Consider the following 18075-nt stretch of genomic DNA (forward strand, 5'->3'; position numbering starts at 1 on the left):
TAATGGTTCAGATCGAAAGGGTTTAATCCTCAGGAGACTGCCCTTTCTTCCCTTGCTTTCTTCCATTTGATTTTCTTTTTTTTTCCCCCCTATCCAGCAGGTTTTACATCTCCCAGCCTTGCTTTTAAGAGGCTTGTGATCTTCAATCCCACGCCTCTGTTCCCAACCGGTGCGCCAAGGAAATTTCATCCGTAAACACCTGCTCAGAGCCTTTCCAAAGGCACTTTTGCTTTCAGGCTCCTCAACGCTGCCTGTTCAACAGCTGCTTTCATTGGAGAGGGGTCGCTAGAAAGGGMCCCCCAGTCTTGCAGGGTTCACAGCCCCACGGAGGCAGCTTTCCTTCTGCAGGAGCTGATAATATGCCAAGGCAGCCCAAGCTATTGGGGCTATAAAAAGCTGCCGTGTGATGAAACGTGAAGTTTGGGTAGTGTTTTCTGCTGCGTTCACGGGTCTGTTGGTAACAAATCCAGCAATTATGGTGCTTTAATGAGTGCCTCGGAATTCTTCCCCTTATTTTGCCAGTTGAGTGTACAGTTTTTGCAGCAATTTTCCTTGTTAAATGCAGAAGTCTCAATGACTTGGGAACCTGCATATCTCTATTTCTGTTGCTGAAGATGTAGGCTCAGGGATTTTGGTGGGCATACAACTACTAAGACATACCTAGAACTGTCCATGTCTCTTTATCTATCTGCCTGCTTTCTCCATCTGCAAGCAGATTTTGATCCTTTCTCAGCATATTTAAGCCAATCTGTGCTATATTTTCTTCTTAAGTCCTTATTAGTTTTTTTTTGACTTGTCTTGACATGCAACAAGGCTTGCGGTAGCTTTCCTGTCCTCAAAACTGCCTGTTSAACACCGTTTTGTTTTAATTTTTTTTTTCAATATCTTGAAAAATCTCTCAATTGAGATCTTCAGTCTCACAGGGGCTGTAGAACCACATCTCCATGCTCTAAGTGTTTCAGAAACATGAGTTCAAACCTCCCGTGTTCTGAGGGCTTTGAGATCTTCTCAATGGTATGTGGCCAAGAGGAGGGCATGCTGTGTGGATGAAGGGAGAGAATTGAAGAGAAATAATCTTGAAAAGTATCGGTGAGAAGGAAGAGAAGGGTTATCTGCCTCTCAGAAGATAGAGGACAGAAGCACAGCCCAGCCTTCACAAGCAAGAGCCTGAGATATGTGATGGATTGATGCCTGCTAACTATTTAATGATGTTCTTCAGAAAAAAAGACAGATAAAATTCCTGGGAAATGCCATGCCACCATGCCACCTACAGAGGCKAAAAGAAAGAGCTGGACAGGTTTAGAAAATAAATTTTAAAAAAAGGTAAAAAGTTTTTGGACAAAAATTTTGAACAAAATAATTTTTTTTGTTGCAGTTAGGATGTTTTCTTTTGTTTTTTAAGTTAGAGTAGGCTTAACAATGACACAARAACATCTCTTTTGTTTCTGTCTTGTGGTATCAAGAAGAAGCAAGACACTGAAGACAAAGCTTCCCTCTTGCCACAAAGGGCATGAGACATTGTCACAGTGGTCTTTGCCACTCAAATCCACTAAAACTGAATCTGGGACCAAATTCTTGGCTATATGACTGTGATGCAGGCTGGATGTAAACTGCAGTGACACTGGCAGGTATCTGCCCTGTTAGTTAGTGGCTCTATGGGAGGGAAAATTATTGCCGTTATCTTTTGTGTTTTGGACTTTATTTAATCCTCCCCTGAAGTTGTTTTCCATCACGAGACAGTTAGAAGAATTCCGAGCTGTTAATAAACATGGGACAGGGATGCTGGTCCTTGATAAGCAACACAGGACTCAGAGTGGTGCGCTGAGTACTTAATGAAGCCACCTAGAAAGGATGACATGTTTGTGATCCTATTTAAGGAAAATAATAATAATAAWTTGCAGCTGCTGAAAAGTGAGGGTCTGACAGCCCAAGAGAATACCTCTTATCTGCCTGCAGAAGAAAAGCAGCCCCTGCTTTCAGTAGAGACCACACTGGCTTGAGTGCTCTGATTTTTTTTTTTTTCTATTTCATTTTCCTTCTTTTTTCCTTTCCTTTTCTCTTTTTATTTCATTTTCTCTCTCCTTCCTTCCTTCCTTCCTTCCTTCCTTGCTACCTTCCTTCCTCCMTTCCCTCCCTTCCTCCCTCTCTCCTTTCTTCCCTCCCTTCCTTCCTTGCTACCTGCCTCCCTCCCTTACTCCCTCTTTCCCTTCCTTCCTCTCTGCCTCTTTCTATAAAGCATCAGTGGAAATGCCATGGGTATGATCTTCAAGACAGGATGTTCATTCCTACCTGATATTTTTTTCCCCTTCAATTGGACTCCAGAACTGGCTGACAGTTGAGACAACCCCTTCCTCTATGGTTTCATCACTCCCAGTCCTTGACTTCATCTTAGCTTTGCTTCAGCCAGAACAGCAATGTGGTCCTTCCCTTGGGTGGTGGCAGGCCGTCTCCTGCTGCTTGGAGATGTGGGGTCAAAACTCYTTGTCCCAGATCGAGGAGGGAACAAAAACCATATGTTCTGCTTCCTATAACCACTGTCTGTTCCTCTGGGCATGGCTYGCATGGTCTTTTTTTGGGAGCTCACTGACACTGCTGATGGAGAGCATCTGGGCTGGGAGGAGAGTTGAACTTTCACTGTTCTCTGAAAGAGTTCCCACACCATAAGACTTTCTTGGGACATGCTTCACTGGCAAGAAAGCAGTAGTGAGAAACAACAAGGAGAAAAGCAAAGCAGAGAATGCAAGACTGGGTTATTTCTGGCCAACAATTGTCTCTAATAAAGTTTGACTCTATTAATTAATTGAGATGTGCCTTGGAGAGTTGGAGCTGCTGCTGCTGGAACTTGTCCAGGAAGGAAAAAATATATATCTCATTTTCTCTGCAAACCTGCTGATTAGACCAGATCTCAGCGATTCGCTGCAGCAGGCTTTGAGGAGACAAACAACCTTTCAGGCTTGTCATGTAGCCACAGGTAGAAATTGGTGGTCATGAACTGCCAGGGAGGTGAGTAGGGGGTGGAGAAGAACAGAGGTTTGCAGTGGGAGAGATTTGGGTCCTGCCTTATTTCTTCCCATAAGCTTTTGATTCAGTTCCCACATGAAGCCAAATCACACATATTTTTCCTCCCTGCATGTGGGAAGAAAATATAAATAAGCATTCTTGTCATTGGGCAGCAGATCAGATCGTTGGCGTGTTTGAGCATACTCCTGAGTCCTTACACACCCGCTGACCATGTTGTCAGTCCCAATAACAACTCCTTAATAGACCAATTTAGCAGTTCCCTGGGGAGCAGAGACATTGGTGGGCTGGATGGACCACAGCTAGGACCAGAAAGGGCTTCCTCCCAGTTTCCCAGGAGGTATCTCAACTAGGTTCTTCTAAAATACACTGTAGCTCCCTTGGAGCTGTGCCCACATTAGGAACCAGCAGCCACATGGGCAGGAGATGTAGATGTCCCTGAGAAGAATATGCTTCCGTCTCTCCTTGAATTTCTCCTTYACTTTGCTCCCTAGCTGCATACTTGTAGGGTCAGGATGGGCCTCCACCATGGAGCACTGGTGCCATGSTGGAGGCATGGGTCATTGTCCTTATATCCCAGCGGATGTGCCATGTGTCCTCTTGTGTAGGGGGAATGTTTTCAGGGAGCACGGGATTGCAATTTGTGCCCTAGTGTTGTGGAACCTGGGAGATATGGTGGAAAAGATGTTCTGTGAATCCCTCTCATCTAAATGCTCATTACAATATCACTKGGGTCAGGATAGTTGTATCTCCAGCTATGGTTTCTGCTGGAACTTGAGAAGATGCTTGGCAGGGATGGGTGCTGGCTGGCACAAGGTTCAGATGTACTGGAGRGGCATGCGGCCGTTGCTGGGATTCCCTTATTTTACCTTACTGCTTCAGATATGATTTCAACATGCATGAAAACAAATCATCCCAGCTTTCCACAGACTCTTTTTTTTTTTTTTTTTCTGCCGTAAGAGGAAAATAATCAAGACTGAAACTACTTCCACTAATTGTCTTGCTATTTTAAGTCTGAAATGCTGCCAAGTTGCTGCTCGGTAATTGTTCAAGCGGCTTCAGTTATGCGTCTGGTCTGAACGCTGGGCTGCTCCGTAGGACTTGCTCCTTTGGCGCCCTGTCTGTCCATCCTGCATCACAGGAGATGCAGGCTCATCACACAGTCCCACACAGCAAGTGCCTTGGACCACTCTAACTGCAGTTCCCAAATGCTGCAATGCTATCTGCCAGCTAAAAATTGTGAGGTTGGTAAGGGTTATCATTATTATTTTTAACTTTAAGATAGAAAAAATTATGATAGAAAGCAGCTTCAGAAGGTTAAAGGATGTATTTCTGTAGAAAAAAAAAACAAACAAGGGAGATGAAGTGTTCTTCCATCTTCAGTCATCCTGGATGTCTGGTGGACGCATTGTGCTTCTGTCCAGTGGATCCCACAGCACTGCCTGGTGCCATTTAACTTTGCCAYGAGGATGTCTCAGGGATGCAAGGTCATGAACAGCCACAGAGATATCAAGGTGAAGAGAAATATTGGGTATTGGCTCAGATGAAGCAAAGCCCCAAGATTCAGGTAGCTAAACATACACTAGATATGTTGTCTCCAAATGGCAGATATTTAGGAACCTACCTCCTCTAGGGTATCTGCCTTTCCCAGAAATGTCTGGGAAGGTCAATGCTTTAATATGATGCAGGTTTCTCCGTATTTTGGAATATATATATTCCAGGCTAAAGCCCTGAGGGTAAGCTGGTCCTAGCCTCTGATAATATTATCTATTATTGTTGAAGTGGTTGATTCAGTTATGATAAATAAAAATAGAGCATTTTCAGTCATTTYCCCACAATGTCATCTCCATTTTTTCTCCAGACCTCAATGATTCAGTGTTGGGTAGCAATAATTGCCCTGTCTTTTGATCCCTTAATCACTCTCATTTCTTGCAGCCCCTTTTCCAAGCACTGGATATGATACAGAAGTGAGGTCCAAAGGTGCCTGCTGTCACCCTTAGCAAATGGAGTCTGTGTCCCCTGGTTATTTAAACACATGCTCCTTTTTTGTGGGGGTTCTTGGGTGCATGGGGCACATATGTAGGCAAAACCAATGGGAGTTCTGCCAGCATTAAGGAAGAAAAGGTCCCTGTCTTTTTAAATACTTGCAAAGAAGCAGGAGATCAAGCATACGCTTGACCATGTGAAGCTCTGTGATCCATACATTTCCTATTCACATTTGTTGGCTGCTGGCCCAGCTGTAACTAAGCTTTGAAGYACCATGCTTAGGAAGAGCTAAAAACTGGATCACTCCTAGTGATTCTTTGGAAAACAAGACCAGTCCCTTGCTTCCAATGGCATCTTGGGYTTTGGCAGTAGTATTCAATAAAACAGGCCAGGGCCATATTTCTGGGCCTGAGACATTCTGTCTTGTGTGTCCCTATGTGCTTAATCCTTCTTCCCTCCAGCACAAGACAACTTTGCCTAAATCCTACTAGATTGAGTCCTGCAGCCCTGTCACCAACTAACTTTGGCAAGACAGTTTTGGTGAACAGGAGGTTAAAACCAGGTTAGGAATCATGCTGATACATACCCAGACTGAACAGCTGTAGGACAGAGCCCAAAGATGCTTCTCGTCTCTATTTACAGAGGTGACCAAGACATTTCTCAACAGATGAACATTTTTGCATGTGACTATGGTCATGCACCCACATATATGTGCTTACTGTGGGCCGGACATCTTCACAAAGACCTTGTTTTATATTGAAGATGTTTTTGCATTAATGTGTAAATTAAAGTACAACTGCAATGATAGTCAAGAGGGAGTCCAAAAGAGAACAGAGAAGATTGATTATGTGCATATTTTAAGTGTTCTGTGTCTGTGAATGTTTATTTGAAAAATAAGAGTGAAAGAGAACCACTGACACTACAAATAAAAATAATATAGGGAAATACATCTCCTTTATTATTAAATTATAGATTAAAATAGGAACCAGGGGGGAATATAGAAACATATATCTCTTCGTGGAGGCTTTCTATAACAATCAGCATAAAATAACATAGCGGTACCTGACAGCTTAAATAAAGATAGGAGCTTCTGCGTCTATCTACGCATTTATCTCCTCTGATCCAGACAGGGTAAAGAGGTATAAAAGGCTCAGATAATAGCATCTTTTCTGCACACCAGCTCCCAAACGATAGGCAGATTTTATACTCGGTTACTCCACATAATGTCAACATTGTTAGAAAACAAAAGCACCATGAAGGAACATTTTTTCCCCTCCTTCTCCCTCTCTTTCACCCTTTTTTTCCTTCAGATCTTTTGCCTTGTCATTTCTGCATAAAACCTAAGAGGTCAAATTCAAAGCTCATTGCCTCTTGGTCAGGCCCTGAATTTGTGGGGCAGACACAAATAACATAGACTTGGCACAAGAAGAACAAGTGAGGTTCAGCGGATGCACATGAATCCTATATGCAGAAGGGGGGATAACACTAGCTGATTCACTTAATCCCTATCCCCTCTTCAAGGCAAGCTGTCACAATATCTATTGCAGTCAATAGCTATCGACCACGGCGTGCCATGCCATTAACCTTCTCCACCCCACACGTCGGATGACGGAGACCAGGAAGGCTGTGTCGCATTTGAGCAGAGCAGCATTTGGGAGGCAATGCAAGCAGAGCCACAGCATGCACCGAAATAAACGGAGTTGCCAAAAAGCCTTATTCCACGGGAAAAGCCTGCATATTCCCTGTTCTCTGTGCATCGTCTGGTACATGGACTTGGGTTGGGTTGGTTGCAGATTAGGGTAGTTCCCTCTGGAGACCAGCCTGTAATTTCCATTCATCCGCTAATTTGCACCYCTTAAGCAATTCTCCTGCTTACTTGGCCTGTCCAAGGTGATCCACTATCTCATCGTCAAGGAATTCCTGCAACCTTTGTGCACTTCGGTCCATCTCTCCGRAAACCATAGCCCTTATCAGCAGCTGGAGATGTCACAGCACCAGGTCCTGGGCACCACCTGAGAGACTGCATGTCACATTAGCTTCCACAGCTATGTTACTTTGAGACGGCTGATGTCCACAAGCTCATCCTTCTTCTTCTGCATTGATCAGCTGTTTTCACCCTGCAAACTGTCTTGAATACACATAGGGCTTGCAGCATGTCTGTCCTTTCTAGATACACTGCACAGACAATATTTACAGCAAGAAACCCTTAACCCTCACTGGTTTTCACTCAGCACTCCCTTGAAACCTAGAACCTCTTCCTGTGGCTCTGCACAGAGATGCAGCAGATGTTCTACTGTTAAATCAGGAATTAAGTAAATACCAGAACAAAGGAAGACTGGATTTCTTGATCTCCTTTCACACACACAATTTCTGATGTGAACACAACTTTTTCCCCCATGGAAGTAATAGGAGTTCACGCTTTTGGGGTTTTTTTTTGTTTGTTTTTTTGTTTTTCTCTGCAGATCAGCCAATATCACATCACCCCGTGGAATTTGAATAGCTTTGGAGACTTCTAGTCAGAAGTCTATGAGACYTTGATGGAGGTTCCTTGAGGTGGACACGGAGATGCACTTGCACTAAGTTCAGTTACTCAGGAAACCGCAGGCTGAAGAGCAGCATAATCAGCCTGCTTACCTTAGTCAGATTAACTTGACAGTTCTCAGTAGCCTTATATTTGATTGTTTGTTTGTTTTCCTGGAGAAATCTGTATTTCTCTGGTTGCTTTGTTATGAGGAGGAGTTCTTCRGTTTTGCTTGAGGAGATAGGGAAGAACCTTGACGGTGATTACTCATGTTTTCTGGTACTTACTTTCGAGGTCTACCATAATGGAAGGTGTCAAACAGAATTAAGTGATTAATCATCCYGGAGAACACCAGACAGCAGCTAGTGACACAATTCCAGAGGCCACACAGACCCTCACAGCTGCATTTACTTGCAAATTCTAGACACAGCTGCAAGACCCTACAACTCTTGTCAAGACAGAATTGCATTGAGCCCTCAAGCTTGGTCTAAACTGAGACCTTCCATTTCTTTTTCTAGRAAAAAAAAGAAAATAAATAACCTAAACATTTTCCTTCTAAATTCTAGCTTAAAACTTTCCCTTTCTGTTTTGTGCTGTTGCTCTTTGCTCCCCCCTTTCTTACAGAACTGTGACTAATCCTCTTCCTTCCCTTGCACTGTTACCTTGAAGGTATTTATAGAGTGTGATCATGTTCTCTCCCGTGTCTTTCTTCCCTTTTCAACTCCGGATAAATCAAGCTTTCTCAGACTTCTCTCATGTGTCTTATCTTTCACGAGGTCATGCAACAGCAAGCCAAGAAAGGCTCTGCCTGTCGGAGAGGACACTTCAGAGTTGATTCAGGTGCTCCAGAGGCTCTACAAGAAACTTCTGAGGACCCAATCTGCAAATGCACGTCCCGGGCTCCTTGCTGGCACTGCACATGTATAGCATGTATGCATCGCAAGTGTTGGAAATAGGGGGATTATCTYCTCCCAATCAAATTGCACAGTGCTTATTTTATATTATCTCATGTCGCTGTCAGTATTCTGACTTTTGAGCTGGAAGTAGCAGACGGAAAGATGAATCTGCAGGGTTGAAAGAGATTAAGCTGCAACACGTTTGCCCAACAGTATCTGCAGGCTGTGTCTGAGAAATTGCAGGTGTCTGGAAGGGAGCGGGTGTTCTTGCATGCTGTGTCTAGATTAGTTAAATAAGTAAACTCAAGGTGCTGGTCCAAATGGCACAAAATATCCCGTCTGCATGCTGCAAAATGATAGTCTCCTTCAAAACAGAGGAAATCACCTGCTGGGAATGGTCCCTGGCTTGTGCTAACCCCTGACCAGTGACCAGGAGATGGTTAGTCGGGCCAGGYCAAAACCATTTCGGGGAACATTGAGCAATTTAATAGGGTGGACAATCAAGTCCTGCTGACTTGGAAGGTTCCTAGGGGCTGCATGGTCCTCATGATCCCCAGCAGAGTTGTTAGCTTCAGACATTTCCCATCATCACTGCTTATGGGGCCGAGCAAATCTGCAAAACTGATGGAGAATTTCCYATTGGATTTCTTCTTTTCTCTTTTTAGTCTTGGGGAAAAAAAAGAAAGATTTTTGCAAATAGGAAAAATAAAAAGTATTAAATATTTAGGCATTATTTCTCTCTTTTGTTTGAGTTGCAAACATTGAAATGATGTCTCCCTGGCTCTGCTTCTTTTCTCWTGGATGAGGAGAAGTCTACTTGGTGCTTCAGTGGAATTCACCTTACTGAACTTAAGGCCAYCAGAAGTCAGGGGAAGGGTTTAGAAAAAACACATTGATTCACTTTATCCTTCTTGGAGATGCACTAATCAGTGTAGGATACACTGATCCTCTAATCAAACCACTGATTAGAGGAATAATTCATACTACCTGGTAAAAAACAGGTGGGATGAAACTCATCTTCTGCAGCCTGTTGAGGACACTTCTGTCTGATACAGGAGTGAGGGACAAAGGAGAAAGAGGGTCCTTTTCTCTWCCTGTCCAGTGATCCTCCAGGGAGGTTTTGAAAAAATTCTGCTATTTCATGAAGAACAAGTTAAACAGAAGAGAGGCACCTGGGGCTTCAAACATTCGAGCCTTCTTGTAATTTCTGCTGTTTCCAATTTTCTGYTTTTGTTCAGAAGCCAAATTGTACCAAAAGTCCACATTTTTTTTCCCCCCATCAGAAGRGCTTTTGGTTTCCCAGCCTGCTCTTCCATCGGTGTTTTTATGCTCTGCACTCCAGGGCTGCTCCCGTGTCTCTGCGGCACATCTCAGAGCTCATCCCTCTCTCTTTAGCAGTGCACATCTCTAATCCTGGCACAAAGCAGGATCGCTGGTCTCTGTGTAGAGGATACAGGCAGATTTTCAGAGCCGATTAGCCAGCTACTGCTCTTGAATTTAGTCCCTGTCCGAGTACCAAAATAAGAGCTCAGCGTGCACAGGAGGTGCTGCTAGAAGTCACATTGTTTCTGATATTCTGATGAGTAATTTTGATCCCAGCTTGCAGTTAACAGCTTTGCACAAGCACAAATATCCCAAGTCAAAAGCTTCACTGTCACCTGGTCCCACCTCCCAGTGGGAGTAACTCAGTGCTCCCAATAACTCGGCTGCCATACAAATACTCTCATTTTACACTGAGTTGTAGTGAGTTCTCATCGCTTTCGAAAACCTGAGAAAAATAGAAAGAAAATCCAGGTTTCCTAATCCCAGCTGCCTATTCCAACCACATTTGTCCTGCAGAATTTGGGACCTTCTTGGAGAGGTCACAGTATTTCTTTGGAGATTTGGTGTAGTTTGGGGTATTGTTGGGTTTTTTTTTTTTTTTGTCCTTTCTGAGTTTTCTTTAACCCTTGTGATTGTAATTAATACTTATTGGTAATGTGATAGTATATCAAGAACTTGGCCACGGATCTGGGTCCCCTTGAGTCAGGTACTTAATTACAAACAGGCTTTCTAACACACATTAAGGATTGGCCTGGCTGGGTCTGTAGGGAGGMAGAATGAAAGAATATCAAGAGAAGGAGATAAATTTCCTTGCATTAGTCCCGGGGGGGTGGTAACTCTGGGCTGCTTTACCCAACGTGTATGTCTCCACACGCCTTGCTGATGGATGGGTCCCCAAGCCACTACTTAACATACACTTCCATGCAGAGACTCACATCACCTCTCAGAGATGGGGAAATCCAACYCTTACAGCCTCCCCTGTTCCTGACTTAGCTTCAGATGCTTATTAAGATCCTAYAATGTTTTTTTCTCCCAGCTCTTAGGTTCCCTATGAAAGTTCACCTCYATCTCCTGTGCAGTCTCTCATGAGGCCTTTCACCCCTACTTCCTACCTCTGGACCTTCTCTGCTGTTCCCTTCCCACACTTTCCTGCCCATATGAAGAAGTCTGAAATCATAGATTTAACACAATTGCAGATCTCTCTCCCAAAACTGTAGAAGGGCCCCACAAAACACAATGGGTCTTAGAGAAGGTTCTGTGTCTAGGTCTCACAACATTTCCTTCAGTTTTTTTCCAGTAATTRGCAGCCTAAATAACCACAAAAAGGAGATGAGCTTTGAAATAAAACTTGAAAAAGCAGGAAATTCTCAGGGAACGGGGCACCCAACCTCCYTCAGGAGCTCCTTGGAGAAGAACAGCCTGTGGGTGTAAGGTACCCCAATAAGCCCTCGAGGTGACCCCATCATCTTCCTAAGGGAGGGAATCTTCTCTCTTCTCTCTTGTTTTAACTGGTGAGTTGATGTCCTGRTTTGAAGCAAAGCTTTTATTTCTAACTCATGTCTCAAGATCTTCTCTCCACCTCTGAATGCTCATTCTTATGAGCAGATCAGTTCTGCACATCACATCCAAGGCTTTTTTTGCTGAGATTGGCATGACTCCCTGGTATTTTTTTCCTACACCAAATTCTCAGCTAAGATGACTCTGCTCATGCCCTCTCTCCGAAAAGATGATGTTGTTGTGACAGACCTGGATGAGCAGTTTAGGTCAAGCAACCTCACAGGGTCATGTTCTTACCAAGAAGAAAAAACACAATAAACAGATTGAGCTGGGAGGAAAGGAGGGGGAAAAAAAAAAAAGAAGAAGAAGGAAAAAAAAAGGACCTATTGTGAAATTGCTGTAACTCAAATGTCAAACCTGGGGCATAAATCAGCTAACCCTTGCAAGGAGGAGTGTAATTCCTCACCGTGCAGAGCAAACACTTAGGAAACTCAGCCTTGTCTAGGGCTTTACACAAACAGGTCAAATGGCTTTGATTCATTCCAAGCCCTGTCTAATAATTCAGCATGCTGGTTTGCTCCCCTCTCCATTAGTAGATGGCAAACACATCATCCTACCCTGCAGCCTTTATTACAGAAGATTCAGCGCGCATGGCTTTATTTCACCTCATTCCTTGCGATGCCTTTTTAAGGTGCCTTCTGCTGTATATACTGAATATCAAAGGAAAACACAGACAGCGACACGGGAAAAAAATGTGTGGCACAACCGGAGACATCTGCTACCTATTTCCAGATAGCAGGTAACGGAGTCAGCTGTAAAATATCTGAGAGATATTGCTGTGAAGGCTGTCACAGAGTGATGCATTTTTATTAGCATGCACGGAAGTTTTAATCTCAGAAGAAATATGTAGCCTGTTATTAAGATTTGTTTATCCAAAGTTGCAGACAGTGGTASCTGTGAGAAGCTACGAGTTTCCTCTTTTCCAGGGCAAATCTGAATTTCTTTGGCTGAAGGAAGARGCGGGTTTGCTGCAGGCTGGCTGCCAGGCTGTGCTGCACAGCCAGCTGAAATGTGCCACAAAAATGATTGCATCTACAACTGACACACAGGGAGCCAGTCTGCAAGGCCTGGACAGTGGTTACGGACAGTGGTTATGGGGGATGAGGTGGGCCCTCACTTTGCCTTCTTGAGAAAGGGCAAACTATAGCCATTTCCATTCRCAATGGAGCAGATACTTGTGGAGGGTCTGGTATGAACGGCAGGGGAAAAAATAGCGCAAATGTGATAACGATTGCCACATCAGAAAAGATCAAGTGTGAAGTTCAAAATCTTTCATAAATGAACTGTCCCTCTGTCTAAAACTGTCATGCTCAGGTCCACATGAGCCTGTAACAAAGATTGGCAAGTTTGCTTCAGACAATGCAGAGCCGTCATCCAAAGGAAGGTTCCCTTCCCATGAGGCTGAGGCTGCCCTGTGTTTTCTTTGCTCTGGTTAATCGAGGGTGATGGCATCTCCCAGGAGGCTGCTGCAAAGGCATCGTCCAGCCTCACCTGCTGCAGCGCTCAGAGCAAAGCCCAAACATCTGTGTGGAGTTTGTGTTTAGTTCACCCTCCTTGAGCTCACATTCACCCCAGGGCTTGCCCTGAGCTTTTACTTGGCCAAGCTCATCCCTAGGTCTCCAAAGAGCCCAGATCACATAGACAGGGTCCCTTAAAATCTCAGCTTGAAATATATGCTCAGCTTTTCTCTTCTCTGGATGAGTAACAGGCACAGGCAGGACAAGTAAAGCCCACTGGTTTCTCTGATCTTAACTCCCAGCCCTTTAGCATCTGGACCAGCTTAAAATCCATCAGCCAGAGCGGACAGATATCCCCTTGGGGCAAAGAGTACATGACTGGGCCCGGCAACATGTCAAAGAGCAATTTGATCCTTCATTTGGAAGAAGCCTCAGACAACYTGAGCCTCTTCTTTTCTCCTCAATATCATGGACCCACGAGCTTGAAAACAGCTGCCTGCACTTGCATGACAGAATGACCCATAAGTTGGCAGTAGCATGGGAAATGCTGCTAACCACCCTGTCAAAGCGCTCTGCAAAGACAGCTATCACAGACAGGATTTTCCAGTTGGGTTCAATAAATCAAAACGACTGCAYGACTCTTTTTTACTACATCTTTCATGCAAACGGCCTCCCAGATGGCCTTGGACAGAAAGAGGAATGTGTGCAGTGAGCAGCTGCCTACAGAGGGAGGGAGGGATTTGCATGAAGGGAGGAGAAAAGAGGAGTCTTGAGAGTGGCAGGATGTGGTGAAGACAGTTCTGAACTGGAGATGGAATAGGATGGGTCCAATGGGATGTAAGGAAGCACTTTTTCCCCATGAGGATATCCAACCAGTGGAATACAGAGAGGTTTTGCAGTCTCCATCCCTCGGGGAACAGGGTTCACTAGGACAGGTAAAGCCCCATGCAGCCTCATCTGAGATACTCTAAAGTTGACCCTACCCTGAGCAGATCTGACCATCTCTTCCAATYTGAATTATCCTCTGATCTCAAAGCCAGAAGTTTAGGTACACATCAGAATGGCTGAGGGTACCCTAAAGCGGATCCAGGTCCTTCTCCCTCACTGTGACCATGACAAACCTTCCTGGGCTCTTACACCAACAATTCCCCAAAGCAAGCCACAGCMGACACAGTTTCCCCACTGTCCATCTGCAGGATCCAATATATCCATCCACAACTCCACTTATCCATCTATAGCTTCAAACTTATCCTCTTTGCCCTGATTTTGCAAGTCTGCTCTCACTAGGAGTCCAACCTCAACACTCCCATGCTCAAATCATTGAAGTTATGATGGCCAAAAGAGGTGAAGGGAATCCATAGGGGTTGATATAAAAAAAGTGTACCTGTACTCAATTGAAGATTGACAGGAACAAGCTTTTCATAGTTTTCTTCCTTTTTTTTTCCTTCCTTTTTATTTCTTTTTTTAGTGAAATATTTCTGTCTAAAAAAATGTTTTACTGGGAGAATCACCTTTGAATTTGTTCTCTTCCGCTTTTGGATTGAGAAGAAAGGGATCCTTTTTAAGATATATATATATTTATATATATAAGCAAAGAAAAAATAAAGTTCACTGGAGGGAATCAAGGAGGAAACGGAAACCTTGGTAGCAGTATATTTTTACTGAATTTTTTATAAACTTCAACCATATTAGATATTCATTTTTATAATTTTTCATCTGATTTTTTTTTTTTTTTTTAATGAGACAAGTTGTTTGTGTAAAAAAACAATCAACTGAATCTCAGGAACAATGGAAGACTTGAGTAAAAGTTACTGGGAGAACACAGAAAACATTTCTGTCCCCAAAAGCAGAATAAAATACCGCACACATTAATTCACACTATTTATCCGACTTAACCGGTACTAATTTTTACCCAGCAGTAATTATTATTTAAGGCTCCAGAGCGCTGGAAAAAAACATTTTCTGGGTATGGTGAAAATGCGTCACCAATATCCTTGCTGAGGAATAAGCATGGGGCTTGAGGACAGCCTGTTGAGGGAGAAGTTTTATTCCTTCCCCGAGACAATGCAGAGAGACATAAATATCACATTCTTATTGATGCAAATAATGGATGGCTCCTGTCAGAACTGACAAAGGCACTAATTTAAGCAGCTTTCCCCTCTGTCACACATGCGTTTTGCAAGAGATTCGGCTCTCCCCCTGGGACCGCAGTCCCAAAACCAGGTGAAAATCTGCCAGACGATCTCTCGCGTTTGATTGCGTCTGTGAAGAGTCCGTGGGAAACATATGCTGCAATTGATGCTAACAACTGAGCGCAGTTAAAATCTGCCCRCTAAACACAGTGCTTGTCAGCAGAAGATACCCCAGTCCTCCCTTGCCAGAGGTTTTGCTCTGCGTGRTCCAGATCTGACTCCAGGGGACACGAGGGCTTTGCAACCAACTGCTCTTTTCAGCTCCAGTCAAGATTTTCATTCTCATCCTTTAATTATTCTGTCGTTAGCACTGGAGCTGATGTGTCCTCTGGCCACTACGTGAGGGATGAGGGGATGCTTCGGGGGCTTGCTAGAGCATTGATCRTCCATGAAGCCTTCTAGTGCCTCACCCGTGCCCTGCGAGGGGGATTTCTGGCCAGTAACACAACTCAAGTGTCCCCTGGTATCTAGGGACACTGAGGCAGCAAGGAGCTTCACCAAAGCCACATCCCTGTTCCAAGCTGTGTGCTCCTGCCATGTCCATGTAGCTGCCCTTGGCATTTGTGTACCTGCTCATGAGACATATCAGGATCTGAACTGGCTGAAAAGCATTCAAAACAAATAAAGAAAGAAGTGTCAGGAGGAGCTTTCTGTCCATGCTGGATGAGGGTGATGCTGCCTAGTTCCACCTCGGAAAGACGTCATCCCCCCAAGTGTTGCCTCGTCCACCCRGCAGCCCCTCAAAAGCAGGGGAGACACAACAGTGAGGGTCTCTTACTATGCCCCATGTGCTCCAACCCAGCACAGACGAAGCAGGGAATTGTCACCCTCGCAGTGTGAGGAGCTGCAAGTTGAGTGGTCTCCACCGCAGCACTCCCTGTTCCTGCAGGACATCTCCCCAGGCACCTTCAAATGTGCAGCCCCTTGTCTGTCCATTGCATGCCCACCTGGAAAACATCTAGAGAGGAGGACGACGGCCGCCTGGATGGTGTCTGCTGGGAATGGTGCCGAGGCTGCAGGGGTCAAATGCCAGTTCAAAGGTTTTCTGGAGACCAAGASGCCAAAAGCTGAAAACTAGCTGATGGTTCTGCTACGACTCGGACCAGGAGCAATGAATATGTCCTTAAAACTGACCCACACATCCCAATTGCACTGCTGATGGTGAAGCGCTGGCCGTTTGCAGAAGCTCTTTTCTTTCATCTACTTTCTCTAGAGAAAATCAATCAGCCTCCCAGTCAGTCAATCAGTCAGTCAATCAGTGACTCAGTCAATCTGACCCACTTGGAAAATGGATTCTGCAGAGACCTGGGCTGCCACCCCAGAGGCCCTGCAATCCTTAGCTCTGAGCAAGGCTGGGACACGACCCCCAGCCCCTGCAAGGTGGAGCCATCCCAAACTGGGATCTATTCAGCCGCTGGGATCCTCCAGCCCCCTGGAATGAAATGCCCCAGGGTTGGACGTGGCACCCTCTGGAGGGACCAAAGTCTCCCAGTGCTGTCGGGACTTGCAAGAGTTGCTGCTGGTGACATCTAGTGACAGGCAGAGCTGGCACTAGGAGTTACCTGGAGCTTCCACAGAGCCTTCCTCATGGAGGGAGAAACCTCCTGGAGCTCTATCCTGGGACCCTGGCTGGCACCTGGGATGCACCGGGTGCAGAGGAGCCATGCCATGACCAGGATACTCCGTGAGGGACAGGAGGTCCCAGCTACAGTGACACATCTCAAGACAATTCCTCTATGCAGCAGCCACCTGAGAAAGCACCAGTGTATCCAACCYCTCTCATGGTCTATTTAAGCATTAGCTCATTGCTGGGTTCTCTGTCTCAGAGAAGCACAGGGAAAAAAAAATAAACAAATACATTTGAAATAAAAGATGGTTAAAAAAAGCACCCTAAAAGAAGCTGTCAAGCAGCCAAAGCAAGTCAGTGCTGCCTGCCTGCTGCTACCAGCACCTCCAAACGTCTCTTGCTGGGGACACGGGTGAGCCCCGGGCATCACAAACTGCCTGCTCTGAGAAGCGGGATGCGAGCGGGATGCTGAAAGCAGGGATGCTGTGGACCATATCCAAGGGGATACGGCTGCTCGCYGCGGGAGGCAGCGTGTCCCGCACCAGCAGTTGCAGCTTTTGAAAACCTTAGGGGCACAGGGTGAGCTGGGGGGTCCTGAACCCCGCGCTGCCGGTGCACAAAGAGCCAGGGGCAGCCCCGCTCGCACGGGAATCTGCCGCGGGAAGCGCAGCCTGCGTACAGACATGCAGGTCAGACGGACGGTCCGGACGCACACCCTGGCACCGTGCAAGGTGCTGCACACGCAGGGCGGCAGCGACGGAGCTCCCACACCTCCAGCCCCCTCCCACCGGTGCAGAAACCAGCGGTTTTGCCCCTGACATTTCCCCAACCTCCTCACCAAGCTGTGTGGCCGCTCGGCACCTGCAAAATCTGTTCTGTCCCCCGGCCCCCCCCGCCTTCCACCAGCTTATTTTCTCAAGCAAGAAGTGGGTTATTTGAGTTATTTAGCCATTTCCATTGCAAGCAGGAGCGACATCAGGAAAGATCCCAGTGCGGCGGGGTTCAAAGTACATCCAGCCAGAGCAGCAGCCAGCCTTTAACTAAAAGGGACCTGGAAAGCTCCCCTTTCCTCCCCCCACAAAAATAAACACAGACAAGGCACCCCCAGGATTTCCTCCCCACCACTAGCGTTTTCCCCTGGGATGCCGGAGGAGGGTGGGACAGACACCCCGCGCCCGAAGCGGTGTCAGGTAAAAACAGCCTCACCAGCAGAAAGTTTCCTCCTCGGGGGGCACGCAGCGCTACTCACCCAGCAGGACCAGCGTGCAGAAGCAGAGGATGCCCCTCATCCTAGCGCCGCGCGCGCCTCGGCTCCGCTCCGCTCCGCTCCGCAGGTGGCCCGGCCCGGCCCGGCCCGGCCCGGCCCGGCGGCGCCGCAGGATGCGCCGAGGCCGCCCCGGCCCCGCTGCCCTTGCCCGGGCTAGCGGGGGGCGAGCGCTGCCGGCTCAGCCCCGCACTCCCGCCCGCAGCCGGCCCGGGCAGGCTGCTCCTCTTCGCCGCATGCCTCCGGGGCAAGCGGGAGCACCACTTTTTTTTTTTTTTCTTCTTCTTTTTTTTC

At 46.1% G+C, this 18075-nt stretch overlaps 1 protein-coding gene across 1 annotated transcript in view; it reads right to left on the bottom strand.

The window, feature by feature from the left end:
- Positions 1-17812, bottom strand: part of GFRA4 (GDNF family receptor alpha 4) — a 68038-nt gene extending 50226 nt beyond the window's left edge. Inside the window, exon 1 of the mRNA XM_026048899.1 lies at positions 17767-17812. Within this exon, the coding sequence (XP_025904684.1) occupies positions 17767-17806 (40 nt within the window). The 5' untranslated portion in view covers positions 17807-17812. The remainder of the gene's footprint in view (positions 1-17766) is intronic.
- Between the last annotated feature and the right edge of the window lie 263 nt (positions 17813-18075).

The sequence above is a fragment of the Nothoprocta perdicaria genome, unplaced genomic scaffold (assembly GCF_003342845.1).
Source record: "Nothoprocta perdicaria isolate Ctin4 unplaced genomic scaffold, notPer1 scaffold_58, whole genome shotgun sequence".
Classification (NCBI taxonomy): domain Eukaryota; kingdom Metazoa; phylum Chordata; class Aves; order Tinamiformes; family Tinamidae; genus Nothoprocta; species Nothoprocta perdicaria.